The sequence below is a fragment of the Schistocerca serialis genome, chromosome 2, assembly GCF_023864345.2.
Source record: "Schistocerca serialis cubense isolate TAMUIC-IGC-003099 chromosome 2, iqSchSeri2.2, whole genome shotgun sequence".
Lineage (NCBI taxonomy): Eukaryota > Metazoa > Arthropoda > Insecta > Orthoptera > Acrididae > Schistocerca > Schistocerca serialis.
In genome coordinates this window covers 373488828-373516703 of record NC_064639.1, presented here as the reverse complement: position 1 = coordinate 373516703, position 27876 = coordinate 373488828, and the positions used below count along the sequence as shown (strand labels likewise).

The 27876-nt window shown below is 40.9% G+C and overlaps 1 protein-coding gene and 1 non-coding gene across 2 annotated transcripts in view; one reads left to right on the top strand and one right to left on the bottom strand.

Annotated features, from left to right (window-relative positions):
* Positions 1 to 945: 945 nt before the first annotated feature.
* Trnah-gug (transfer RNA histidin (anticodon GUG)) lies at positions 946 to 1017 on the bottom strand. The gene has a single exon. It is a non-coding gene; the product is annotated as a tRNA-His (tRNA).
* A 13081-nt stretch (positions 1018 to 14098) lies between these two features.
* Positions 14099 to 27876, top strand: part of LOC126455554 (uncharacterized) — a 48091-nt gene continuing 34313 nt past the window's right edge. The window contains exons 1-2 of the mRNA XM_050091310.1: positions 14099 to 14392; positions 24924 to 25040. Of these exons, the coding sequence (XP_049947267.1) occupies positions 24990 to 25040 (51 nt within the window). The 5' untranslated portion in view covers positions 14099 to 14392; positions 24924 to 24989. The remainder of the gene's footprint in view (positions 14393 to 24923; positions 25041 to 27876) is intronic.

The following is a 27876-nucleotide window of genomic DNA, read 5'->3' as shown; positions in this document are numbered from 1 at the left end:
GTTTTCATGGGGGAACTCGCAGACAGCGAAAGTTTAAATTATAATCACACTGTACTACAAACATCTACATAAGTGTCAATACATTGCATATTTTTTAGTTTTAGGAGTTTTCTAATGGCATCTGAAACGGCATAAAGGAAAAACATCGACTGATTAACAAAACGCGAATTATTAGAAAACATATAAGGAAAATTATTACTTAAATTTTGTACACTGTGGTCCACTTAGGCCTAAGATGAGACAAAATTCGAGGTGGCTCGTTTAAGGCAACTTGGACCGCATCGTTTAACAACACTTAGTCTCCGCTCACAGCAGGTAACCTTTTATTGCAACTAAAACAAAATGGTGTGGATTGCTTGTACTTTCCAATGACAGCTCCAGAAATTTAATCACTATTACAGTATTACTTCGACGTTTCAATCATTAATACTAGCCAGATTTTTTTCACTGTTACTTTGTGCCTTCGTGGAATAGCTCACAACTAAGATGGCGAATTTTTGGCAACATGGGGTACACTCAGTGCTCGCAAGAACGCATCTATCGTAAATATCCACAGAGAAATCGAGCCGGCCCATAGATGGAGGCGGACTTTCCATAGCAATCTTACCATACACAGTAGGAAAATTTTATGACGCTCTGGTAAAAACAAGTTAGAAATTATTAGACAAGTTTTACAATGGATTATAGATATTATAATAATAATAAGCCTTTTCCCAACGTTAGGTATGCCCCCATATAAAGAAATTTATTTTTCCGAACACCTTCGAGGGACTCCATTTTATGTGCTGTTTACGATAAAATAATGCATTAAATTGCTGCTCTTACTCCGTTGATTTAGATAAAAGTTTCAGTACTGGGAAGAAGATAAATCACTGTCATATTCAAGAATTCGTATAAGAGGATGATCAACAAAGATTTTTGTGGAATAAAAAAAATCAGCCTGTTTGCCGTGACCAGGATTCGAACCTGGGTTCTTGCGGCCACAACGCAATGTCCTAACCACTAGACTATCACGGCTGGCAGTCATCGGTGCCATGAAACAGCAACCGTCCCAGCGGTGACCACGAGACGAGGAATGTGGACTACTTGCTGACGTCACTGGCTACTCCACAAGGCGGTCAGCACGCTTTCTCAAGCCGCTCTGTCGAGCAGTAGAGCGAGGCAGCGAAATCGAGTTTGGAAGAGTTCCTTCATTAACTTCCTTCTTATACAGCTTCTTATACAACTTCGAATAACTGTAAGCGATACCACAAAGTCGACATTATTCTGTAAATAATTATAGAAAATTCACCACATTCAGTGCTTACTTGTTTCAATTTTTGTGTCTTGCCACAGCCACATATCGACCTCTGCAATGCTACAACCATTAAGAACTGTGTATCACCTGATAACGATGACTCGCTAAGCCATTCGAAGCCGATAATGACAAAATAAAAGTTTTTTACCAATATAAAGGACAACTGGTTGCAGACATTTCTGTTAACTGTTATCCCCTTTTCACACTTCCTAATAATCCTCCATTTATGCTTGTACGATGGCCTGTATTATATAAACAGATATTGCGAACTAACTAGAAATACAGAGTGGTCAGAAACAGTCTAAAAAGCTTGTAAGTGTGTTGCAGGGTTGGTTGAGTTGAGAAACAATTATTAAGGAAAAATTCAATACGTTGCGCAATATCCGAGTTAATTAGCATTGAAGTTGAGGGTGCATTTCTGGATGAGGTATCGAATATATTGCTTCCCCCTCCTTATACCTCCCGAGGAGATCACGAATGTAAAATTAGAGAGATTCGAGCGCGCACGGAGGCTTTCCAGCAGTCGTTCTTCCCGCGAACCATACGCGACTGGAACAGGAAAGGGAGGTAATGATAGTGGCACGTTAAGTGCCCTCCGCCACATGCCGTTGGGTGGCTTGCGGAGTATAAATGTAGATGTAGATGTAGAAGTTAGCCAATCAGACCGTTGTGCTCGCAAATTCAAGCGGCACGCCTGAGACGGTGTCGCTAAACGTGTTCTTCGTTTGGCTTTCTAAAACCGAACTACAGAGAGATGCAACAATTGGATATGGGAGAGGAGCAAGGACTGAACCCAAGCCAGAGGTTAAGTAGCTTCGTACGCCATCATCTACGCTACTGAGACCGACTGACACTAATGTGTCAGGTGAGCCACTTGAATTTGCTCGCGCAACGGCCTCATCGGCTAACTTCAGTATCAACAGTCTCGGAAACGGAGCAAAGTATCGAATTTATTTCTTAAAATTATTTCCAACACATCCTATCCTGCAACACCCTTAGAAGCTTTTCAGACTGTTTCTGATCACCCTGCATTCGCGACTCCTAACGAAATATCGCGTGGTTCCAGTGTTGTACAGTACTGACTTATCTTTTATGACATGAACATTTTACACGCTTAAACATAGGTTGTGGGTCATCCCTGAGCCTTGGTGTACAGTTAATTCGTCCAAGAGTTAAACACAGCTCCACATGACATGCGAAAAAACATGGTTTGTGACTTCATGTGTTTGGTCTACTTTGTGAAAAATTTTACTGTGTTGCTTACCAAATTACCACTACAAGTACAAATAATATTACTTTAGCGTACTTGATAATGGAAATCTGGATGCACATCATTAGCTGCACTTCAAAAGTGTTTATTTGACAGACAGGTATTCGATCATATAGTCCACCATCGGTGGCATACACTGCGAGTGTCTATATCAAACAACGGATCCGTCAAGTATAAAATCTTCGTGCAGGTTAAAAATGACGTAGATCTTTGCAGTATACAGATCGTCGTGTGTACATCTTCATACTGTGAAACGCTTAACGACCACACTTCCTGTTCGTATAGAACAATTCGTAGTATGATGTTCGACTCTTTATAAGTGTAACTGCAGTCTCGTTTCTGTACAAATTGTGAATAATCTTTATCTGTTCTTTTTTAATCTCTAACAGAGAATTTCGAAGAGCGTATCCTAGGCAACCTTCTCAACAGCTTTCTCTAAGTCTCCAATATTTCAAACGTAGCTTTACCTTTCTTTAGTTAATCTTCTTATGTATGTCGTAGCGTCGCTACATTCCTCTAGAATCCAATCTGATCTTCCCCGAGGTTGTCCTCTACTATTCTTCCATTCTTCTGGACGCATTTCTTGCCAGTGTTTTGCATTCATGACTTATTGATCTGCTAGGTAATATTCACTCCTTTCAGAACCTAACTCTTTGGCATTGTAATTCTGGCACCATTGTTGAAGTCTGAAGTCACCTATTTCATGTATCTTGCAATAGTTTGGTCATGGCTGGCTCTCCCTTGAATCTCAGTAATTTTGAGGGAATGTCGTCTATTCTAGGGACTTTGTTTCGACTTACGTCGTTCTGTGATCTGTCAAGTTCTCCTCGCAGTATCATACTTTTCGTCTTATCTTTAGTTGCTATAACACTGTTCGTGTTCATTTCCTTGTATATATTTCCCCCAATCTCTCAACTTTACCTTCTTGCTTAGTACTGGCTTGCCATCTGAATTCGATATTCAGTTACTTCACTTTTCTCTAAGGTCTCTTTAATTTTTCTCTATGCGGCATCTTCTTTTCCCCTAGCCATCCATGCTTCTAGTGTGTTAGTGCTCTCTAATTTTTCACTTTCTGTCATTCTCATTTTTTTACGCGTTTGAATTCTCTTTTGCCTGCTACATTTGCTGAATTTTTGTATTTTATCGTTTCATTAGTACGTTGCATGTTATCCAAAGGAGGAAAAGGAGGACGGGATTAAAGGTTAACGCCTCGTCGACGACGAAGTCATTAGAGACGGAGCACAAGCTCGGATTAGGGAAGAATGGAGAGGGTAAGCGGCGGAGTCCTTTCGAAGGAACCATCCCAACATTTGCCTTAAGCGATTTAGGGAAATCATGGAAAACTTAAATCCGGATGTCCGGACATGGGTTTGAAGCGTCGTCCTCCTGAATGCAAGTCCAGTGTGTTAACCACTGCGCCACCTCTCACGGTGCGTTATCCATAGATTTATGGTGTTCATAAACTTTTTGCCTCTTGGATCCTCTGCAGCTTTCTCTATTTCATCTCTGAAAGTCACCCATTCGTTCAAATGGCTGTGAGCACTATGGGACTTAACATCTGAGGTCATCAGTCCCGCCGGCCAGAGTGGCCGAGCGGTTCTGAGCGCTACAGTCTGGAACCGAGCGACCGCTACGGTCGCAGGTTCGAATCCTGCCTCGGGCATGGATGTGTGTGATGTCCTTAGGTTAGTTAGGTTTAATCAGTTCTAAGTTCTAGGCGACTGATGACCTCAGAAGTTAAGTCGCATAGTGCTCAGAGCCATTTGAACCATTTTTCATCAGTCCCCTAGAACTTAGAACTACTTAAACCTAACTAACTTAAGGACATCACACACATCCATGCCCGAGGCAGGATTCGAACCTGCGACCGTAAAGGCCGCGCGGATCCAGACTGAAGCGCCTAGAACCGCTCGGCCACATCGGCCGGCCACCCATTCCTCTCCTATTGTATTCCTTTCCTCCATTTTAATTTATTGTTGCCTGGTTTTCCATTTGAAACTCTCAACAACCTCTGGTTCTCTAAATTCATCCGGATCCCATCGCCTCAGTTTCCAACCTTTCTGCAATTTCTTGAATTCTGATCTGCAGTTTATAACCACTAAATAATAGAGAGAACCCATTTCTGTCCCTCTAAATGTTTTATATGTTACAGTTATTATAGGAACAAACGAAAGGGGGCGGTAAAGGACAATGAAACGAACAAATAATCCTATTAAACGTAGGTCCGGGTCCAATGCTTTTCCTGACACGAAGTATACACAAGTGCAGTCATATCAAAGTTACAACACTGTTAATGTCTGAGGCCACGTTCTGGATGACGTTCCTTGTGGTGGAAGGATTCTTATGTTGGACATGCATGATGATGCATAGGCACAATTTAATGTAGCTGTTCTGGAATATGTAGCACGAATCTTCGACAAGTGAATCGGTCGTGGATCGCCAACAGCATAGCTTCCCAGGACACTGGACTTGAACTGTTGGAGTTTTTCTTTGTGAGAATATTTAAAAGTTTGTGTGTTTTCCAGCCCTGATGAAAGGGTCGATGAACTCCGGAAACACACTGCGGATGTGCGGATGGCTGTCAAAGCATTCAGAACCGGATTGAGTTTCTTGAACGTGTGCAAGTATCGATGAGGAAACGTACTGAAATCAGCTTTCACATGAACAGTGGCATGTGGAACATTTGTTGTAATGGCCGGCCAGAGTGGCCGAACGGTTCTAGGCGCTTCAGTCTGGAACCGCGCGACCGCTACGGTCGCAGGTTCGAATCCTGCCTCGGGCATGGATGCGTGTGATGTCTTTAGGTTAGTTAGGTTTAAGTGGTTCTAAGTTCTAGGGGACTGATGACCTCTGATGTTAAGTCCCATAGTGCTCAGAGCCATTTGAACCATTTTTGAATTTGTTGTAATGTATTTGTCCTCAGGTGCATATCTGCACTTTTGATCCTAGGGAACTCTGTTACAAGGTGTCCATGTGCTCAGTCGTAATACGTCGTATCGGGGAAACGATTGGCTTCCGGGGCAATGTTTTTTAAGATTCTTTGCTTGTTTCATTGTTCTCCACTCGCTTTTTTCCTTTGTACCGAAAATATTCAAGCGTCCTGTATAATATCTTTGAAGCTTGCAGTTGTCTCCAGATCTCTTCGACGTAAACATCCTGCTTTCATGATTCTTAAACCAAGTAATAGCAACGATTAAACTACGATTAGTGCGAAGTTCTAGCACACAGCTTCCCTTTTTATTCCTTTCCCGCGGTTCAGGTTCTCCTCCTACATTTTGGTCTCTTCGTTTCCCTATTATCGCGTTCCAGCTCACTATCACAATGAAATTTCCGTCTCCCTTAGTATTTTAATAGTTTATGTCATCACATATTTTTCTCTTCATCACTTGCCGACAGTGTATAAACTTGTGCTGCTGTGGTGAGTGTTTGCTTCATGTCTATCCTGGAAACGATAATGCGTTCCCTGTGCTGTTCATGGTGACTTACCAGCCCTCCTATTTCCTAATTCATTATTAGAATCAATTTTGCATTGTCCCTGATCGATTTTGTGTTAATAACCCTGTGCTGACTTGAACAGAAGTCCTGTTCTTCCTTCCACCACACTTCACTAATTCCTTCTACATCTAACTACAACCTTTCCACTTCCCTCTTTAAATTCTCTGATCTACCTACCCGATTAAAACATCTAACATTCTGCGCTCAAGAGGATTTCTTCATCTTTAACCCATACAGTAGCGTTACAAGTCATCAGGAAATAGAATGAATACAGTTTGCACCTGCTTCCAGCCATTTACAGTACAAACATAGGAAAAGCTATAGTACAAGGACAAATGAAAGAATCGTCACCCTCCCTATTGCTCCTGCAACTACTGAAAAGGCTGCTGCTCCAACTCAGGAACCACAGGTTTGTCTGATCTCTCCAGTGTGGTTGCACCAGCGGTACAGCTACATGTATCGTTAATGCACGCGAGCCACCTCACCTCAGCAAGGTTCATAGTAGGGTTTGAGGATTTATCTTCATCAATGAATAAATTCTGTACATGTGAATACTAAGATTCCCACGGTCTCCGTGGCATAGAATCAATCGGATTCTAATGTAGTTTGTCATAATTTGTAATCTGTTAAGATCTGTCAAGACCTTATCAGTAGTGTGATTTCACTAGAATTCTACTCGCATGATTGCTCTCTGGCTGCAGTGTTACAAATTTTTGGCGATGAAACCTGATGTTAGTTTCTGTAAACGGATACCTGGCCTATAAGAGTTTTGAGATTTCTCCTCTAGCGCTCCAATTCAAGCAGTCTCATCTTCATAATATCTACAGTGTGTTGTATCCGCAATTCGATGCCGTAAACGAAGCCTAAGAAGATAAGTGTCCAAACCAATATGGGCTGGTATTTGAGTAAAATAGACGTGTTAGTGATAATATGACACCGGATTTTGACTAAAGCGTTTTACCAAAAACATAAAAGTGCTAAAAATTTAAAATTTTTCACTGTACGTCTTTTTAATAATGTAAACACAATTAATTATGTACGTCTTATTTAAATGTCAGATGAAAACATTTACTTGAAGGGCTATATTATTAGAAGATGGTAGTTATCATACTTCTGTGTAGAATTAAGACTTGATTCGTTGATTTGTTTGTTTTGTATGGAAAATCAGCTGAATTCTACATTAGTTTCTGGCAGGATATGATAATAATAACAAAAAAGTAAACACTTCCTTGATATCTGATCCGCAGAAAAAGAAGGAAATGTCTCCTTTTTAGGTTTCCGTACGTCAGTACGTAAAAAAGGAACTCTTATAGAATCATTTGTTGTCGTCTATCCATCTGTTAGACTGTTAAGAACAATCTTTCTCAGGAACGGATAGACGTATCAAACTGAAATTTATGTCACAGACTAACGTCTACGGTCCGTTTGCGATGTAAAATTTTAAGCTTCTGCGTCAATGTTGTCGAAAGATACGATAGTTTACGTCACATATTTTGACACCTGTAAACTCAGTCATCAAAACCTACAGGACACTTCCCGTTGAACCAGAATCGTAAAATCGGGGAAGAAACAAGGCTTTAGAGCGTAAGTAAAGAAAAAAACCAGAAATTTGTTAATTTTTAATTGTATCATTTTTTGTCATTTTATCCGTCTTACAACCTGTCTGTAAGACAGGAGGTAGATGAAGATGAAATGGGAGATTTGATACTGCGTGAAGAGTTTGACAGAGCACTGAAAGACCTAAGTCGAAACAAGGCCCCGAGAGTAGACAACATTCCATTAGCACTACTGACAGCCTTGGGAGAGCCAGTCCTGAAAAAACTCTACAATCTGGTGAGCAAGATGTATGAGACAGGCGAAATTCCCTCAGACTTCAAGAAGAATATAATAATTTCAATCCCAAAGAAAGCAGGTGTTGACAGATGTGAAAATTACCGAACTATCAGTTTAATAAGTCACGGCTGCAAAATACTAACGCGAATTCTTTACAGACGAATGGAAAAACTGGTAGAAGCCGACCTCGGGGAAGATCAGTTTGGATTCCGTAGAAATGTTGGAACGCGTGAGGCAATACTGACCTTACGACTTATCTTAGAAGAAAGATTAAGGAAAGGCAAACCTACGTTTCTAGCATTTGTAGACTTAGAGAACGCTTTTGACAATGTTGACTGGAATACTCTCTTTCAAATTCTGAAGGTGGCAGGGGTAAAATACAGGGAGCGGAAGGCTATTTACAATTTGTAAAGAAAGCAAATGGCAGTTATAAGAGTCGAGAGACATGAAAGGGAAGCAGTGGTTGGGAAGGGAGTGAGACAGGGTTGTAGCCTCTCCCCGATGCTATTCAATCTGTATATTGAGCAAGCAGTAAAGGAAACGAAAGAAATATTTGGAGTAGGTATTAAAATCCATGGAGAAGAAATAAAAACTTTGAGTTTCGCCGATGACATTGTAATTCTGTCAGAGACAGCAAAGGACTTGGAGGAGCAGTTGAACGAAATGGACAGTGTCTTGAAAGGAGGATATAAGATGAAATTCAACAAAAGCAAAACGAGGATAATGGAAAGTAGTCGAATTAAGTCGGGTGATGACGCGGGAATTAGATTAGGAAATGAGACACTTAAAGTAGTAACGGAGTTTTGCTATTTGGGGAGCAAAATAACTGATGATGGTCGAAGTAGAGAGGATATAAAATGTAGACTGGCAATGGTAAGGAAAGCGTTTCTGAAGAAGAGAAATTTGTTAACATCGAGTATTGATTTAAGTGTCAGGAAGTCGTTTCTGAAAGTATTTGTATGGAGTGTAGCCATGTATGGAAGTGAAACATAGACGATAAATAGCTTAGGCAAGAAGAGAATAGAAGCTTTCGAAATGTGGTGCTACAGAAGAATGCTGAAGATTAGATGGGTTAGATCACATAACGAATGAGGAGGTATTGAATAGAATTGGGGAGAAGAGGAGTTTGTAGCACAACTTGACTAGAATTCAAGCCATGTATGGAAGTGAAACATGGACGATAAATAGCTTAGACAAGAAGAGAATAGAAGCTTTCGAAATGTGGTGCTACAGAAGAATGCTGAAGATTAGGTGGGCAGATCACATAACTAATGAGGAGGTATTGAATAGAATTGGGGAGAAGAGGAGTTTGTAGCACATCTTGACAAGAAGAAGGGATCGATTGGTAGGACATGTTCTGAGGCATCAAGGGATCACAAATTTAGTACTGGAGGGCAGCATGGAGGGTAAAAATCGTAGAGGGAGACCAAGAGGTGAATACACTAAGAAGATTCAGAAGGATGTAGGTTGCAGTAGGCAGTAGGTACTGGGAGATGAAGAAGCTTGCACAGGATAGAGTAGCATGGAGAGCAGCATCAAACCAGTCTCAGGACTGAAGACCACAACAACAACAAGAACCTGTCTGTCTATTGAAGCCCCCTTTTCGCAGGATTGGGTGGACGTATCAAGTTGAAATTTATGTCACTAAAGTCCACCATCTCTTGACGATGTAAAACATATAAGCTTCTATATCAACGAAATCAAAAGATACGCCCATTTACGTCACATATTTTGATATCTTGCCAATACTGATTTCGATAACACGCAAAAGTTGAAATTCTCGATTCCCGGTCTGGGTGAACTATATACACACATAATGAACTTTGTAAAGAACCCTTGGTGCACGAAACTTACTCTCACTTATCCGGGGCTTTTTGTTATTATATGGAAAACCCGTGGCCGTGGTGTACTAGCAGGTAGAGCGTTAGACCCATGCTCTGGAGATACCTGGTTCAGTCCCAGGAAGGAACGTGCAATTTTCCTCGTTACAGTCCCTCCAGGGCGGCCCCAGGTCCACTTGTCTTGCTATAGCATTGAGTACTGGGGATTTTTCCCGAGGGTAAAAGGCGGCGGGAGCGATCGGTTCGTCCCCTTCCCCCTCCTAGTACCGCGGCTGCCTCCCACCTGCAGTCAGGAAAGGAGCTCCTTTCCTTTTTATATGGACAGTCGGCACCAGAGAGATAGTTTACAATAATTTGGAGGCTAAGGTATGGAATAAAAGTAGAGTGAGTGTATCGGATGGAGGTGTGGATGCTACGCAGGGTTACGTATGTATGGGATTGGATAGTTCTGCAGTGACACAAAGTTCAGCAATGGCATTTGTAAAGAGAGAAGCGGTGTCTGTCATAATGAGGAAAAAGGAATGGAGGTTCCGTTATATCTGGTAGTATGAGTAAATGTCGTGACATTTAGTGTGCTGTGTTCGTGGAAGGTGGTAGTTTTATTGGTAGAAAGTATGGGGATTGTGAGGATGCTAGTGGGAGGGTTGTGGTGATACAGTGCAGCTAAGTACTAGGATTAAGCTTTAGGAAGCCGAATAGTAAGGTAAACACATACGCGTGCCACGTGGGTGAGGAGACGGAGGAATCTGATGAGCTGCCGGTGGCCTCGTGTTGCAGTGAGTAACTGCACGCAGAAAACAGAACATAATGTTAAACATTCAAATTTGAGATGAAATTTATAGATTTACTGTAGATGTCCTGCTGACGTTGACAAAAATGTGAACAAAATAGTTTATGGTTTTACAGCTATAGGTGATGAACTAACGTAATTCTCAAGTTCAGTCAGGTAGTAGTTTCAGTCTGTTGCAGACGATCTTGTTTTTGGTAAGTGCTAGGATGCGGGTAAGTTTAGTGTCAAAGTATGAGATATTGTGGTGGATTATTCATTAACAGGAGGATAAAATCCACGGTAGTGGAAGTGGCAGCTGATCTGATTTATAATTCTTTCCACGGTTGGGGTGGTTTTATCTCGAGAAGTCATAAATTATACCAGGAAATGAAGTGTGTTCCTGTGCTGTACTAATCTGAGATACGAGATGTGGCTATAAAACTGGTGCTGTCACAGAGTAAGTACGCATGGAGCAAAGATGAACGACCAACTGCGTTAAGTGTGAAGCCTTCTCACTCGTATATGGCGTCTCTGGTGTCTGCAGACAAATCAGTGTGGCCTTGGCCTTAGTTTGTGTGAGAGCTGTTACTTTGTTTTCTCGGAAAAATGATGGAGCGACGAATTGTTGTGAAGTTCGTCATGAAACTTGGAAAAACTGCTGCTGAAACCTATCTGTTAATAAAAGAAGTGAATGGCGAAGACAGTTTATCACGTACGCGAGTTTTTGAGTGGTTCAAGTGTGTCAGAGATGCTCCAGAAGATGACGTTGAAGATGACTCACACCCGCGACACCCTTCGACACAAAAATTGGATGAAGATATCGAAAGAGTAGGTAATCTGATTCGGTCTGACCATCGGTTGAGTATCAGGTCAATTCCTGAAACAATAGAAATTTACAAAGAATGCTTGAGGCTAATTTTACACTCCCGATTTAACGAAAGTGTGTACGAAACTGGTGCCGAAAATCCTCACGAATAAAAAGAAGTTCGTGAAAATGTTTGTACTGACATTTCGAATACTACTAAAAGCATGGTAAAATGTGATGAATCTTGCTTTTTCACTTCTGATCCAGAAACTAAGCAGCAATCAATGCTTTGGAATGGCCGAAGTTCTCCAAGAGCGAAAAAAGCTCCAACGAGCAAATCAAGATTCAAAATCATGATCCTCGTTTTCAGTATTCGTGAAACTGTGTATCTTCACTGGGTTCCTGAAGGCCAGACTATAATCATGATCGTCGTTTTCAGTATTCGTGAAACTGTGTATCTTCACTGGGTTCCTGAAGGCCAGACTATTAAGCACCGTTATTACATTGTGGTTCTTGCTCAAAAGTGTGAGAAAACAAGAAAAAGCAAAGACATGAATTGTGGAAGAACAAGTCATGGATTCTGCACAAAGATTACGCCCCGGCTGATACTGCAATGTGTGATACAGGTTTCTGGTGAAGTACAGCATCCCAGTGTTAGATTAGCCACCTTATTCGCCTGACCTGTAGCACCATGTGACTCTTGTCTGTTACCCAAGGTCAAATTTGCACTAAAAGGAACAAGTTTACGATCTGTTGAGGCAGTCAAAGAAAAAGCAGCTCTCATCATCAAGCAGCTCACACATGAGTTCCAGCACTGTTTCCATTAATGGTAAACTCGCACGGAGCGTTGTAGGAACAGAGGAGGTGAGTATACTGAGGGTGAATAACTAAATATTGAGATAAAATGTTTTATAGCAACAGTTTAGTTATATTATAGCCACATCTCGCGTTTATAACTCAACCTACTAGTAACCTCTTCTGGTGACTGGATTTAACCTATCAACTACTTCGATTTTTATCTTTTGGAAGGTTTCTTATACACTACTGGCCAGTATAATTGCTACACCACGAAGATTACGTGCTGCAGACTCGAAATTTAACCGACAGGAAGAAGATGCTGTGATATGCAAATGATTAGCTTTTCAGGGCATTCACACAAGGTTGGCGCAGGTGGCGACACCTACAACGTGCTGACACGAGGAAAGTTTCCAACCGATTTCTCATACACAAACACCAGTTGACCGGCGTTGCCTGGTGAATTGTTGTCGTGATGCCCCGTGTAAGAAGGAGAAATACGAACCATCACGTTTCCGACTTTGATAAAGGTCGGATTGTAGTCTATCGCGATAGCGGTTTATTGTATCGCGACATTGCTGCTCGCGTTGGTCGAGATCCAATGACTGTTAGCAGAATATGGAATCGGTGTGCTCAGGAGGGTAATATGTAACGCCGTGCTGGATCCCAATAGCCTAGTATCACTAGCAGTCGAGATGACAGGCATCTTATCCGCATGGCTGTAACGGATCGTGCAGTCACGTCTCGATCCCTGAGTCAACAGATGGGGACGTTTGCAAGACAACAACCATCTGCACCAACAGTTCGACGACGTTTGCAGCAGCATGGACTATCAGCTCGGAGGACCATGGCTGTGGTTACCCTTCACGCTGCATCACAGACAGGAGAGCCTGCGATGGTGTACTCAACGACGAACCTGGGTGCACGAATGGCAAAACGTCATTCGGATGAATCCAGGTTCTGTTTACAGCATCAAGATGGTCGCAACCGTGTTTGGCGACAACGCGGTGAACGCACATTGGAAGCGTGTATTCGTCATCGCCATACTGGCGTATCACCCGGCGTGATGGTATGGGGTGCCATTGGTTACACATCTCGGTCACCTCTTGTTCGCATTGACGACATTTTGAATAGTGGACGTTACATTTCAGATGTGTTCCGACCCGTGGCTCTACCGTTCATTCGATCCCTGCGAAACCATACAATTCATCAGGACAATGCACGACCGCATATTGCAGGTCCTGTACGGGCCTTTGTGGATACCGAAAATGTTCGACTGCTGCCCTGGCCAGCACGTTCTCCAGATCTCTCACCAATTGAAAACTTCTGGTCAATGGTGGCCGAGCAACTGGCTCGTCACAATACTCCAGTCACTACTCTTGATGAACTGTGGTATCGTGTTGAAGCTACATGGGCAGCTGTACCTGTACACGCCATCCAAGCACTGTTTGACTCAATGCCCAGGCGTATCAAGGCCGTTATTACAGCCACAGGTGGTTGTTCTGGGTACTCATTTCTCAGCATCTATGCATCCAAATTGCGTGAAAATGTAATCACATGTCAGTTCTAGTATAACATATTTGTCCAATGAATACCCGTTTCTCATCTGCATTTCTTCTTGGAGTAGCAATTTTAATGGCCAGTAGTGTATTTTCGATAATGCTATTACCTCTCAATATCGCCACGATCTTACAAGTAAAAGCTTTTATTTTTGACGGTGTTGTAGAATATGGTACACAACTGAAACGTCACAGTACTCATTTCCGCATTTCGACGACTCAATCAGACTTTAATTTTGTTCTCTGACGGGTGCATTGACAAACGCAGTTATCTCTAGCTGAACAAATACGCGGATGAACTAGATGTGTAAATTAAAGCAATATATCGACTGGTGCCATATGGCTCTGCCGGAAAGAGGGGGAGCAGAAGAGGGGAAGGCGCCGTTGTGATTAAATTGAGCGGTCATGGGCATCGGGCAGCGGAGATTCGGGATCAGATGGGTCGCGCGCGTGTAGTTTCCCGCGTGGCTAGAGCAGAGGACGGCGGTAAAGCGAGTCCTAAGGCAAACAGCCTTCTTTCTTTCCAACTAGTGTACAACGTGGAGACCTTGCGTTGATAGTATTTGTGCCCCAAGTGTTCTGACATTCGGCACCGATATGCACTTACGTTGATAGGTCTATCCTATATCATGTAAAGTAGTCCGCTTCAAACTGATTCTATTTCTGGCTCTTCGCTCCAGGGACCACGGTTCTGAGAAATAAAATTCCACATCATCGGTACACATTGCGTAAGTATTTCTGTATTTCTGACCTCAATGGAATGTCATTAGTTAGAACCCGAACGCGTTCATCTATTTTCACGAGTGTTTTAGTGTCACAGTGAAACATTGAGCTAGAGTCCATATTCCCTTGTCAGCTTACTGTGATAAGTGTCCATCTGTGTCGTGTGAATGATGAGTTCTTGTGAAATGTTGTCTTGAGTTTGCACTGTTACTAATGCTTGTGACAGGGAAAGAAGTGAGAGGGCAAAAATCGGGTCCGATACACAGTTCATTCTTCTCGGCTACAACTAAGGACACCCAATCCTACTACCGACAATGTCGCACGTCATCACTGTGTGGCACAGTTTTGCGATTTAAGGCGGGACATTGTTGGCCTTTCTAATGATAAGGAATATAACGCTACTACTTCTTCTCCCTTGCTATGAAAATACTGGAAACAAAAATTTAGTCCATATCAATTCGAACCAGGCATCTACAGGTCGTTGTTACAACACTAGACTCCGTGTAATGAACCTGTTATGGAGGTAGAACACTTTTCAGATTTTTATAGAATTTTAACCAACACCATCACGTCATAAGTAGATTGAAGTACAAATTCAGGCCTTGCATAAAACCAACTGTCTAGTGGGACATTGCCCATCAGTTGTACGATAGTCAATTTTCTTGTATACACACAATTTTTTTCTTGGATGATTATGTAACAGTGTGACACGTGATGTTTAAAGTCCCACACTACCCCTACTCCAAAGGAACATGTATTCAGTGATAGGAAATTTCTGACAGATATTTGGTTGATGAAGTAATTACTGCATTCTTAACTTGGGACCTCTAATAGGTAGAGGGTCGCTTCAACATGCGTGTGGCAGAAACCAGTCGTTAGAGATACCAAGCCATAACGTAAACTTATCATTCACCAAACCCTAGAGTGGCCACTGTATCTTGTGAAAAAAAGATTGTTGTCTTTATGGGAAACATTGTTAAACGTTACGGAGTGGACTGAATGAAAAGCCCTGTAGATGGAAATGGTTACACGCCAAATTCCTTAGCCCGACAAAACTTTCTTGTTAACTAAATAGATATCGTCGCTAGGTGATGTCGAAATCTACAGAATTGGAGTTTCAAACTTTTGTATGCATGCTACAGTCAGAAATAACAGATAACACAGTACGACAGTACCGCTGTTAAGGACACTTTCCGATGCTTTAGGAGATACTTTACATATATCTGGCATGATTTCCACCAGTGTGCTATCTCTGTGCCTTTTCTTTCAGAAATTATCAAATACCATTGAGGAATTAAGTTGTTTTATGTTTCACGCATAACTGCTTTAATCATCACAGGTAAAAAGTTACGAATGGTAAGACTTCCGTCATTTTATTCACATTTTCCATTTGACTGTAGTGTCATTTGTAACCGTCGATCCATTTATGAAACGTCAGGAATTATGTGGTCCATCTTTGTATGTCTCGATATTTTGAGATAGGCCTATCGGTCCATTCATTTAAAATCTCATTATGAACCTCCAGAGAGCTACTGCGTTATCTAAAAGACGGTACATGCAAATTCTCATTTGTATTAAAACGCGTAAAAAGTTTCACTTTTATAAATTATTTTTCAGCTAATATGCTCTGACAAGTGACCTTGATTATTACGCACAGTTTTTAAAGACCCATATGGGAATACAGCAATTTACAAGAATTCTGCTAAATATCTACAATATCGTACACAGATGTAACATGTATGTGTTTGCGCTGACTTCCATCTTCCGTTATGATCGATTACCTGATTTCTTTGACATCCCTGAATGATTATCGCTGGATGTATTGTGTAAACTGAGATCATCTGATCGAGTCGTTAGTTTCCTTGTGACAGCGGCTAGTGTCAGTACACACTTAACACATTTATTAATGTGATGACGTTTGCAACTGCTGACGCTATGAGGGAAACCTATAACATAAGATATGACAAGGTTTCGTGTTCACAGAGTATGTTTTTCATGATTTTTGACTCTAAAGAACATTTCTTGTGAGAGTCTGTTGCAACAATAATATCCGTAAGTATTCTTTACTTTCAAAAATTATTTTTAGAGCCTTCAGGTAAGATTAACTTACAATTTGTGTTTATGTTTAGGTCGACTGAAGATGATCTTTTGATCGAAACTCGTCCCGATAGTGAGAAAGTATCCTTTCAGCAGTTTTTTGTGGTTGACAGTGTCATTCGTGAAATAATAAGAAGCTGTGTAAATGTGCTTAAAGAGAAAAAGATTGTCCAAGCACAGTCAGCCACATAAAAAATAACGAAATCATATCGGTGTTGCTCGTTGCGTACTGCTATATCGCTACTACTAGCTTCGGTTCTTTACTTGCTCCTTAAACTACCCGCATAATTCCCAAAGTCGATTTTTTAAAGAATCGAACTCTCATGTACAAAGCTTCAAACGTCTCATTACAAATCAGTTTCTGCATTAAACATTTATCGTTAAGCACGAAAGAGGAAAAAGTTTAGAAAAGGCTTGAAATATTGTTGAAAGTTTGTGGAAGTCGCAAAGTTCCCTCATTATCAAACAGAGGCTGAGTACAATCTGGGTAATTTGAGCTCCGTTTTAAGCAAAAGCTAGTTTTTCACGCATCTCAGTGTTTATGACCCATACTTCCCGAACTATATGTCGCACAATGATATAATTTTGCTGGTACATTCAGTGGTATATGTGGATACTGTGTACAAGAAGCGTTGCCAGTAGAGTTAGTAGTGAATAAATGTAAGTTAAAACGTCATAGTTGATGCTGAAGTCTTACTGCATGAGCAGTGAAAATGCGCAAACGATAAACTTTTTTCCTTTCATTTAATTTTCGAAAAGGTTTACGGTTGTGTTTAGAGTATGATAGAAGTAGCTAAGTGCTCACATTCTCAAGTACTCGATGATCATACTTTGAGTAAATTGTGCACTGTGAGTTATTCCGCCTCAATACATAACGTAGTTTATTGACTATAAGACGCTACGGACTATAAGACACACCTTAATTTATAGGCATTTTAAAAAATTACATTTTTACCATTTTTATTATTAGACTGAAAAGCCAGACCAAAGAAAATTATTGGTATATAAAACCGCACTAACCTTTAAAATCCCTGAAAATCGTCGTCTGAACTTTAACTTTCTTCTTCTTCTTCGTCATCATCATTGTCTCTTCATATATAAGATGAACTTAACTGCCATCGAGAGCGTTTCTTACTCCGCACTTCTTGAACGATTTAACGGTAATATCTTCTCTCACTCTAGACCACGACAGTTTTATCCACTGACACACTTCGTTGTAAGTTGATTTAAAGATCGTTTCGGCATGACTTCATGTTGGGTTTCATCCATCATGCATTTGTTCTATTCTTCCCTCATAAACTTTAAATAATTTATTTATCGAGACATCAAGAGGTTGTAATTTTGAAGTAAGTCATCCCAGAATAACAGCAGGCCCTGTATTTCCCGGTCTCAATTTATCTTTCACAGCATTTATCAAACTACTAAATCCCAGAATGAGATTTTCACTCTGCAGCGGAGTGTGCGCTGATATGAAACTTCCTGACAGATTAAAAGTGTGGCCGGCCAGAGAGGCCGAGAGGTTCTAGGCGCTTCAGTCTGGAACCGCGCGACCGCTACGGTCGCGGGTTCGAATCCCGCCTCGGGCATGGATGTGTGTGATGTCCTTAGGTTGGTTAGGTTTAAGTAGTTCTAAGTTCTAAGGGACTGATCACCTCAAAAGTTAATTCCCCTAGTGACCAGAGCCATTTGAACCATTTAAAACTGTGTGCCGGACCGAAACTCGAACTCGGGACCTTTACCTTTCGCGGGCAAGTGCTCCACCATCTGAGCTACCCAAGCACGACTCACGCCCCGTCTTCACAGCTTCATTTCTGCCAGTATCTCGTCTCCTACCTTCCAAACTTTACAGCAGCTCTCCTGCGAACCTTGCAGAACTAGCACTTCTGAAAGAAAGGATTGTCTCCGCACTATCGCAATATCAAGGACTGCTAGTTCTGCAAGGTTCGCAGGAGAGCTTCTGTAAAGTTTGGAAGGTAGGAGACGAGATACTGTTGACTACTAAATTGTTGTACCACAAGAGAGCTCTTCTTCAATAAAGCACTTTTCCTTCTTTCTCGCACTATGTTAATCCACAACTTCATACCAACCTCGTCCTTCCAACCGTTGTCATGTACGTGAACACCATCAACAGGCGATACTTCAGAAGGTTTTGACACTGTTTTGCGCTTGAAAATGATCATTGGATTAAGTTTGGTACCTTCAGCTCAACTTGACAGGACAACAGTGTAATGCATTTTTCCATGTCCACTTCTTTTTACAGTCACTGTCTTAGCACCTTTCATGGCAACAGTTCTATAATGCGGCACATCAAATGTCAGAGAGTTTCGTCCATATTCGCTATTTGGCTTAGTTCCACACTGGTTTCCTTTCGATGATGGATGACAAAGCGATGGAAAGATATTTTCTCTTCATGTACTTGTAGCATTTTCTGAGATTTTGGTTTTGGTTCGCATGTTAAGTCCATGACGCTTTATAAATTTCCACAGCAGCGCTAGCTTATGAGCGTGTATTTGACAGTGCCCTTGAATTCACTTCAATACGTCATCTTCTACTTTTGGCCGTTTAGCATTCAGCGCTCTAACTGCACGTTTAGTTTCCCTTATTTTCTTCAGTTCTTCTTTACTAGGCAGCCAATCGCGAATGGTTTTTTCTGTTGCTGGAGGGTTCAAATGGCTGTGAGCACTATGCGACTTAACTTCTGAGGTAATCAGTCGCCTAGAGCTTAGAACTATTTAAACCTAACTAATCTAAGGACATCAAACACATCCATGCCCGAGGCAGGATTCGAACCTGCGGCCGTAGCGGTCGCTCGGTTCCAGACTGTAGCGCCTAGAACCGCACGTGTTGGTGGAGGGCCGAAATGCTGCTCAGCTACTCTGTTTCCATGTTCTTCTGCACATGCTATTACTTTCAACTTATAGCCCGCATCGTATGGATACCTCTTATTTTTTTCCATTACGAAATTAGCTACTAGTCGTAAGGAAAGTATTGTACTCTTACCGATGACACAAATCACTTTCAGTTAAAGTTCACTGGCGCCGTAGACTGCAATGGCGCCTCGTAGGTTAGACAGTGTTCTGGGTTTGTGATGGCGGGGCGGGAGGGAGACAATGTTAGTAAGCTTGTAAGTCCCCGAAATTCATGATCGTCACATCGGTGCACTGCTGCTGCCAGTCGAACCCTATGTTGCCACATAGAGAAAGATCTCCCGCGGCATCGAATATATAGCCATTTTTAAAACTGCCGGGAATTTTAATCAAACAATGGACATTTTTCACTAGAGTACAAAAAGCACCTGAATTTTGGAGGCAATTTTTCGAAGAAAAAGTGCGTCTTATAGTCCATAAAATACGGTATGCACAATATACAGGGTGTTACAAAAGAGTGTGGCCAAACTTTCAGGAAACATTCCTCGCACACAAATAAAGAAAAGCTGTTATGTGGAAATATGTCCGGAAACGCTTAATTTCCATGTTACAGCTCATTTTAGTTTCGTCAGTATGTACTGTACTTCCTCGATTCACCGCCAGTTGGCCCAATTGAAGGAAGGTAATGTTGACTTCACGTCATCAACACAGATTTTCTGTGAACGTTTGGGCAGGCATTGTTGGTGATGTCTTGATTGGGCCCCATGTTCTCCCACCTATGCTCAATGGAGCACGTTATCATGATTTCATACGGGATACTCTACTTGTGCTGCTAGAACATGTGCCTTTACAAGTACGACACAACATGTGGTTCATGCACGATGTAGCTCCTGCACATTTCAGTGGAAGTGTTCGTACGCTTCTCAACAACAGATTCGGTGACCGATGGATTGGTAGAGGCGGACCAATTCCATGGCCTCCACGCTCTCCTGACCTCAACCCTCTTGACTTTCATTTATGGGGGCATTTGAAAGCTCTTGTCTACGCAACCCCGGTACCAAATGTAGAGACTCTTCGTGCTCGTATTGTGGACGGCTGTGATACAATACGCCATTCTCCAGGGCTGCATCAGCGCATCAGCGATTCCATGCGTCGGAGGGTGGATGCATGTATCGTCGCTAACGGAGGACATTTTGAACATTTCCTGTAACAAAGTGTTTGACGTCACGCTGGTACGTTCTGTTGCTGTGTGTTTCCATTCCATGATTAATGTTATTTGAAGAGAAGTAATAAAATGAGCTCTAACATGGAAAGTAAGCGTTTCCGGACACATGTCCACATAACATATTTTCTTTCTTTGTGTGTGAGGAATGTTCCCTGAAAGTTTGGCCGTACCTTTTTGTAACACCCTGTATAACTGTAATACTTTTCTTACCGTGTTAACCTTAAACATAAGATTATACTGTTAATGAGTAGATTGTAATAGCATTTTAAATTTTTAAATCCAGTCAGTAATATATGAAATACTGAAAATAAAATTTTTGTTGCCCTGGAAGCCATTAGATAGGCAACCTTAGTTTGGTGCGTAAATTGGGTTAGCCGTTTAATAATATACGAGTAAATGGCACACCAGTTCGTTCATGTTACAATAGTCACAAAGCAACCTTCTTCTCGGTGGAGGGGGGAGGGAGGGAGAGGTGTTTTCAACTTGTTGTTTTGGTCTTCAGTCAAGAGACTGGTTTGATGCAGCTCTTCATGCTACTCTATCCTGTGCAAGCTTCTTCATCTCCCAGTACCTACTGCCTACTGCAACCTACATCCTTCTGAATCTGCTTAGTGTATTCATCTCTTGGTATCCCTCTACGATTTTTACCCACCACGCTGCCCTCCGGTATTAAACTGGTGATCCCTTGATGCCTCAGAACATGTGCTACCAACCGATCCCTTCTTCTGGTCAAGTTGTGCCACAAATTTCTCTTCTCCCCAATTATATTCAGTACCTCCTCATTAGTTATGCGATCTACCCATCTAATCTTCAGCATTCTTTTGTAGCACCACATTTCGAAAGCTTCTATTCTCGTCTTGTCTAATCTATGTCTAAACATATTTCACTTACATACATGGCTACACTCCATACAAATACTTTCAGAAACGACTTCCTGACAAATCTATACTTGATGTAAACAAATTTCTCTTCTTCAAAAACGCTTTCCTTGCCATTGCCAGTCTACATTTTATATCCTCTCTACTTTGATCATCATCACTTATTTTGCTCCCCTATAGTAAAACTCATCTGCTAATTTAAGTGTCTCATTTCGTAATCTAATTCCCTCGGCATCACCCGACTTAATTCGACTACATTCCATTATCCTCGTTTTGCTTTTGTTGATGTTCATCTTATATCCTTCATTCAAGACACTGCCTATTCCGTTCAACTGCTCTTCCAAGTCCCTTGCTGTCTCTGACGGAATTACAATGTCATCGGCGAACCTCAAAGTTTTTATTTCTTCTCCATGGATTTTAATTCCTACTCCGAATTTTTCTTTTGTTTCCTTAACTGCTTGCTCAATGTACTGATTGAATAACATCGGGGATAGGCTACAACCTGTCTCACTCCCTTCCCAACCACCGCTTCCCTTTCATCCCCCTCGACTCTTATATCTGCCATCTGATTTCTGTACAAATTGTAAATAGCCTTTCGTCCCCTGTATTTTACCCCTGCCACCTTCAGAATTTGAAAGAGAGTATTGCAGTCAACATTGTCAAAAGCTTTCTCTAAGTCTACAAATGCTAGAAACGTAGGTTTGCCTTTCCTTAGTCTGTCTTCTAAGGTAAGTCGTAGGGTCAGTATTGCCTCACGCGTTCCAACATTTCTACGGAATCCAAACTGATCTTCCCCGAGGTCGGCTTCTAACAGTTTTTCCATTCGTCTGTAAGGAAATCGTGTTAGTATTTTGCAGCCGTGACTTATTAAACTGATAGTTCGGTAATTTTTACATCTGTCAACACCTGCTTTCTTTGGAATTGGAATTATTATATTCTTCTTAAAGTCTGAGGGTATTTCGCCTGTCTCATACATCTTGCTCACCAGATTGTAGAGTTTTGTCAGGGCTGGATCTCCCAAGGCTATCAGTAGTTCTAATGGAATGTTGTCTATTCCCGGGGCCTTTCACTTATGGTGTCAAAAGTTCATCAGCTTTTCGTTGTAAGCTACATAAGTCGTTTGTTTGCAAGCAGTAGATACGTTCGCTATGATTTTACGCAGCCGAGGCGAACTGCTGAAAATTAAAATGGTACGAATTCGTGTTTCATTCTACACAGCATAGTAGACTGTATCTACAGGGTGAGCAGCTAAGACAAGCCACACGCAAAATATCCAGGATGAGTAGCACGGATATCTCAACTTATAGTGGACAATATGTCAAATTTTCTGACGTATGCAAGTAATTTTTAACGTGTGTAGCTACCTAATTATGACACCGGCATTTTTTAATGGAACACTCTAATTTTTCTGGGAGATTGGAAAGAGCCCGTTCTAGAGACTTCAGACATAATGCGGGTGGAACTTTCTTTCCATCAGTCTTCTGTCTGGTTTGATGCCACCCGACACAAATTCTTTTCCTGAGCCAACCTCTTCATCTGCGAGTAGCACTTTAACGTTACGTCCTCAGGTATTTGTTGGATGTATTGCAATCTCTGTCTTTCTCTACAGTTTTTATGCTCTACAGCTTCCTCTGGTATCATGAAGGTTATTTCCTGAAGTCGTAACATATATATTATCATCCTGTTCCTTTATTCGGCGATTCTGCGGAGAATCTCGTCATTCCTTATCAGTCCACCTGATTTTCACCGTTCTTCTCACCACATCTCAAACACTTCGATTCTCATCTGTTTTTCCCACTGTCAGTGATTCACGTCTATACAATACTATGCTCCAAACGCAGGTTTTCAGAAATTTCTTCCTCAGGTGAAGGCCTGTGTTTGGTGCCAGCAGACTTCTCTTTGCCAGGGATGCCCTCTTTTTCTGAGGCACTCTGCTTTTTATGTACTCCTTGCTCCAGCCATGATGGATTATTTTACTTTCTAGGTGGCAGAATTCGTTAACTTCGTCTACTTCGTGATCCTCAATTCTGATAAGTTTCTTGCTTCCCTTATTTCTGCTGCTTCTCATTACTTTCTTCGATCTACTCTGTACATACTCTGTACTCATTAGACTGTTCATTCCATTCTGCAGATAGTGTAATTCTTCTTCACGTTCATAGAGGACAGAAGCGTCATCAACGAATCTTATAATTGATATCCTTTCACACTGAATATTAATCCCATTCTTAAACCTTTCTTTTATTTCTGTCATTGCTTGTTCGAGGTATAGATTGAACAGTATGGGCAAAAGACTGCAACCCACTTCGTTCTTGGTCTCCCAGTTTCATTGTTCCATGTTGGTTCTTATACGTATTGTATACAACGTGGCTTTCCCTATAGCTTACTCCAATGTGTCTCAGAATATCGAAAATCTTGCACCATTTTTCAAGGTCGAGAAACCCTATTAGTGTGTCTTGATTTTTTTCTTCACTATTGCTTCCATTACATCAGAATGGACTTTATTGCCCTTACTTCCCTATTTCAAACTGATTGTCTTCTAACAGATCCTCAGGTTTATTTTCTATTCTTTTGTACACATTATTACCAGCAACTTGGATGCTGATCTACAACACCAGCTATCAGTAAACACGAAACTCAGGTACGAATCGTGTATTTATTATCATAACTGTATTAGCAAGTGATCAAAATGTTGATCTTGAAGCCTGGTATATGCTATAAACCAATTATAGACTGACAGCACTGTACGTTAAATTTCATCCGAGCTTATCGCAGAACAGTTCCGCGATATACGGCAATCCATGTCTTCGGGGATCGTCGGTGTTTCCTCCTAGGCCTTTTATATAAATCTTCTGCACAGATAAAAAGACCAGACGTGCCAAGCCCTCTGAGTGTGAACACCATTCTGAGTTTCCCGAACGCCCGATTCAACAATCTCCAACTGTTCTGTTAAGGTCTGTAGTTATTGTCTGTGTAGAAAGTGTGAGACATCAGTCATGCTGGTTCACCCCGTCGGAGGTTCGAGTCCGCCCTTGGGCATGGGTGTGTGTGTTGTCCTTAGCATCAGCTAGTTTAACTAGTGTGTAAGCCTAGGGACCGCTGGCCTCAGTAATTTGGGTCCATAGTCCTTCCCACAAATTTCCACTTTGTCATGCTGGTACCACATGGACTACCTCATATCCAGTCAGATGTCTTCCAGTAACTGTAGCAGCATATCTTTTAGTAACTTGGATACTTCTGACTGTTTAGTGTTTCATTAATAAAACACTCTAAGAACATACCGAGATATCAATTTGAGATTAAGTCAGCGTCTGAAACGACCATTGTTGGATAATGTATGCAGAAATCACAGTTCCGAGATTATTTTCGATCAGTAATGATTGAAGTTACTGCGCCTTTCCTTGCTGCGACAGCAACATTTGAAACGTCTGTGAAAGCTATTCGCTGAAAATAACGTGTGATCCTCTTTCAGGGCATCACAGACCGTCAGGAAAGAGGATTGTACAGATAACTGTTTCTAGGAGGCTGTGGCTCCGTCATGGTGTGGGATGCTGCTCATCGGGAGATCTTCGACGCCATTATCTCTGAGGTATGTCTTCTTAGTAAATTTAACGACAACGGCTTCTAAAATGACTAAAAAACTTTAGTTCTTTCGTAATGAACTTATAATCTCTGACTTAAACTCTGATACTTCTGCATGGCAAAAAACAGAAAAATATTTTCTGACAGCAATGATGATGATACTGAGTAAAAGTGTGTGAGACACTACAAACCGGTACTGTGGCGAGAAACATTAACAGATGCGTGACACGCAGAAGGGTGTGGAGGTGTGGAGACTGCCATAGACTCACGACTGTCATCAATAGATGGTGGCACCCTTGAGGAGCAGTGATTGGCTTATGCTCTGAAGAGGAAAACCAGTGCCGTAGTCTAATTTCCCAGGAGCTTCACTCAGTCGTAGAGGAGCCCAAATAAGCGAAAACGTATCTTGGTTTGTCTGTAAATACTCGACAGTTTCAGAGAAAACGCACGTCAAAGTTTTCAACACGATTTAGAGGCCTTGTAGAGTCTAACGTAGGTTCCATAGTGGCCAGCGTCGCGGTGCCTCATTTTTGCGTCTTATGTTCAAAACCTTTATTTTCATTTATCTACCCATGTCCATAGAAGGTTACTACACAAATGTTTATCTGGTTAGGGGATACAAGGACCTTATATTAACTGTAAAATTACAACTGGTTTTTACAGTAAGTGTCATATATTTATATAATGTATTTTTATGGTATTTTGAGGTTAAAATCGTTTTAAATTCTCATATTCTTAAATTTCATTCTTATATCAATTCTTCATTCTTATGTTTTAGTCTTACGTTTATTCTTCAGGAAGATTTGGTGCATTTCCTTGGATGATGCCAATCGTCATCACGCGAAGGCGTGTTTGCCACAGCAACATTTCTCCGTATGAATCTCACTCGGGAAAGGAACGTCATTGACATTACTGAAGATTTCACACGTTGGCAATAATTTCAGGGCAAACCACACTTAACGAATCACTTTTCCGAAAACTAGGGCTTACAGTTGATTATAAATCAAGATACATTATAGGAAATTCACAGAAAACAATTTCAAACAGCTTTTTCACTCATTTCTTGTTTTTCTTTCATTTTTTAAATTCATTCATCAGACGTAGAAGTGGTAGACGAACAAGGAAGAAGTTATTTAAATATATGTTGGAAAATATTTTTGTGGTAACCGTCTATGGACATGGGTGGATAAATGAAAAACGAAAATAAAAATAACGGGGTTTAGAATATGGAGCACAAAATTGTGAACTCGCGATTCGAGCTAGCTACCACTTCGGTTGGACTGCTTATGGACTATGACGCACATAAATTACCTCGAAAACTTTGAAAGTCGCTTTCTCAAAAACGGTCGAATATCTAGGAATAAGTGGAGCCGCGTTTTCACTTATCTTGTCTCGCCTTCCACTGAGCGAAGTTTCTGGGAAGTCTCGTTATGCTGCCTGTCATGTTCTTCTCGTGAGTATGAGAATTTTAGTCAGCAGGTCAGATAAACGCAGGCTCTGGCCGTGTGGTCAGGAAAACCAGGCCATTGGCGTGCAACGTGGTGGGGCAACCGCCAAGGCAGACTTGACTGTCCGGAACGATTACCAAATAAGACTAAATATAATAAAAACTAGACCCAAATAGTAGCGGAGGACCCAGTAACATGATTACAAAGGCAAAATTAAGACGAGTACGGGGGTGAAGACAATCCCTAGATACGAAAAGTAGCTTTTAAGTGGCTTCTCGGTAAATTTTTTATGTATAAAATGAACTTGAAAGAGTTAATATCTCGACAAGATCCCAAGAGATTTTTCAAATGCAATGTCTACGCATAGGCCTCATTGAATACTATTGGACTGTTATAGATTTCTTTATAAACATTACCCATTTTGAATTAGAGACCGTAATGTACATTCCGCTCGTAAATACCTGAATTTTGGCATAAATGAGACTTCGAATGTAGCGGCAATATTACTAAGCATAGTTAGCGATGTACGAGTGTACTTAGTCTTAGTTATTTGTATTTATTAGTAACATAACTCTAAGGAAAGTTTGCATGGGCAGAATAATTATTTGCGAACAAACTATTTAAGTTAGAGAAAAACTAAGAACATCTTTAGAAAGCTAAGGAAATTTACGTGCAAATTCATATATGATACATGTGTTTAACATTAAACTTATAGTTTTAAGTATTTTAACGAAATTGCTGTGTAAATTTCGTTAAAGAATTTTGTTTGCTTTTAAGTTAATTTTCTTTACCTTACTTTCTTTGCGTGCGAACTTCGTTGTAGAACCTCTCTCTTATTTACGTGTGGTAATAAAAATTTTCACTTTCAAAAGAATTACGTACATTTAAAAATTACGCGAACTCATATTAACTGATTAAGAATATTTGGTTGAAAATTAAATTTTTCACATCTTTCGGCCTTAGCACACATTTTCTAAATGCAGTGGATTTTTTGTTAAATATTTTTACTGAATTCTTTCACGGCGTTAGCTTTTGAACACAAGATTATCACTATTAGCAGAAAATGGTTAATTATTACCAAGCTGACATTTAATTATCACTGATCAAACCTACTTCGCTATACATTAAAGTTATTTGAAAGAACCAAAATTGTTAAATTTCAATGTTAACTATCCGTCTAAGAATGCACAAATGTGTAACTATTTTTTTTTTTTTTTTAAATCTCAGTCAGTCTCTGGATCGCTGTAAAAGAAGAACATTCTCTTAGTTCACTGTTAATGTTTATCTATCTGTTCCCGATTTACGGGTTTGGTTGATTTTTCCTTTAGCGGAACAATTTTTTAAATGTGCCGCCGCTGCAAATCGATCGGTCGCGGCACAGCCCAGCAACACCGC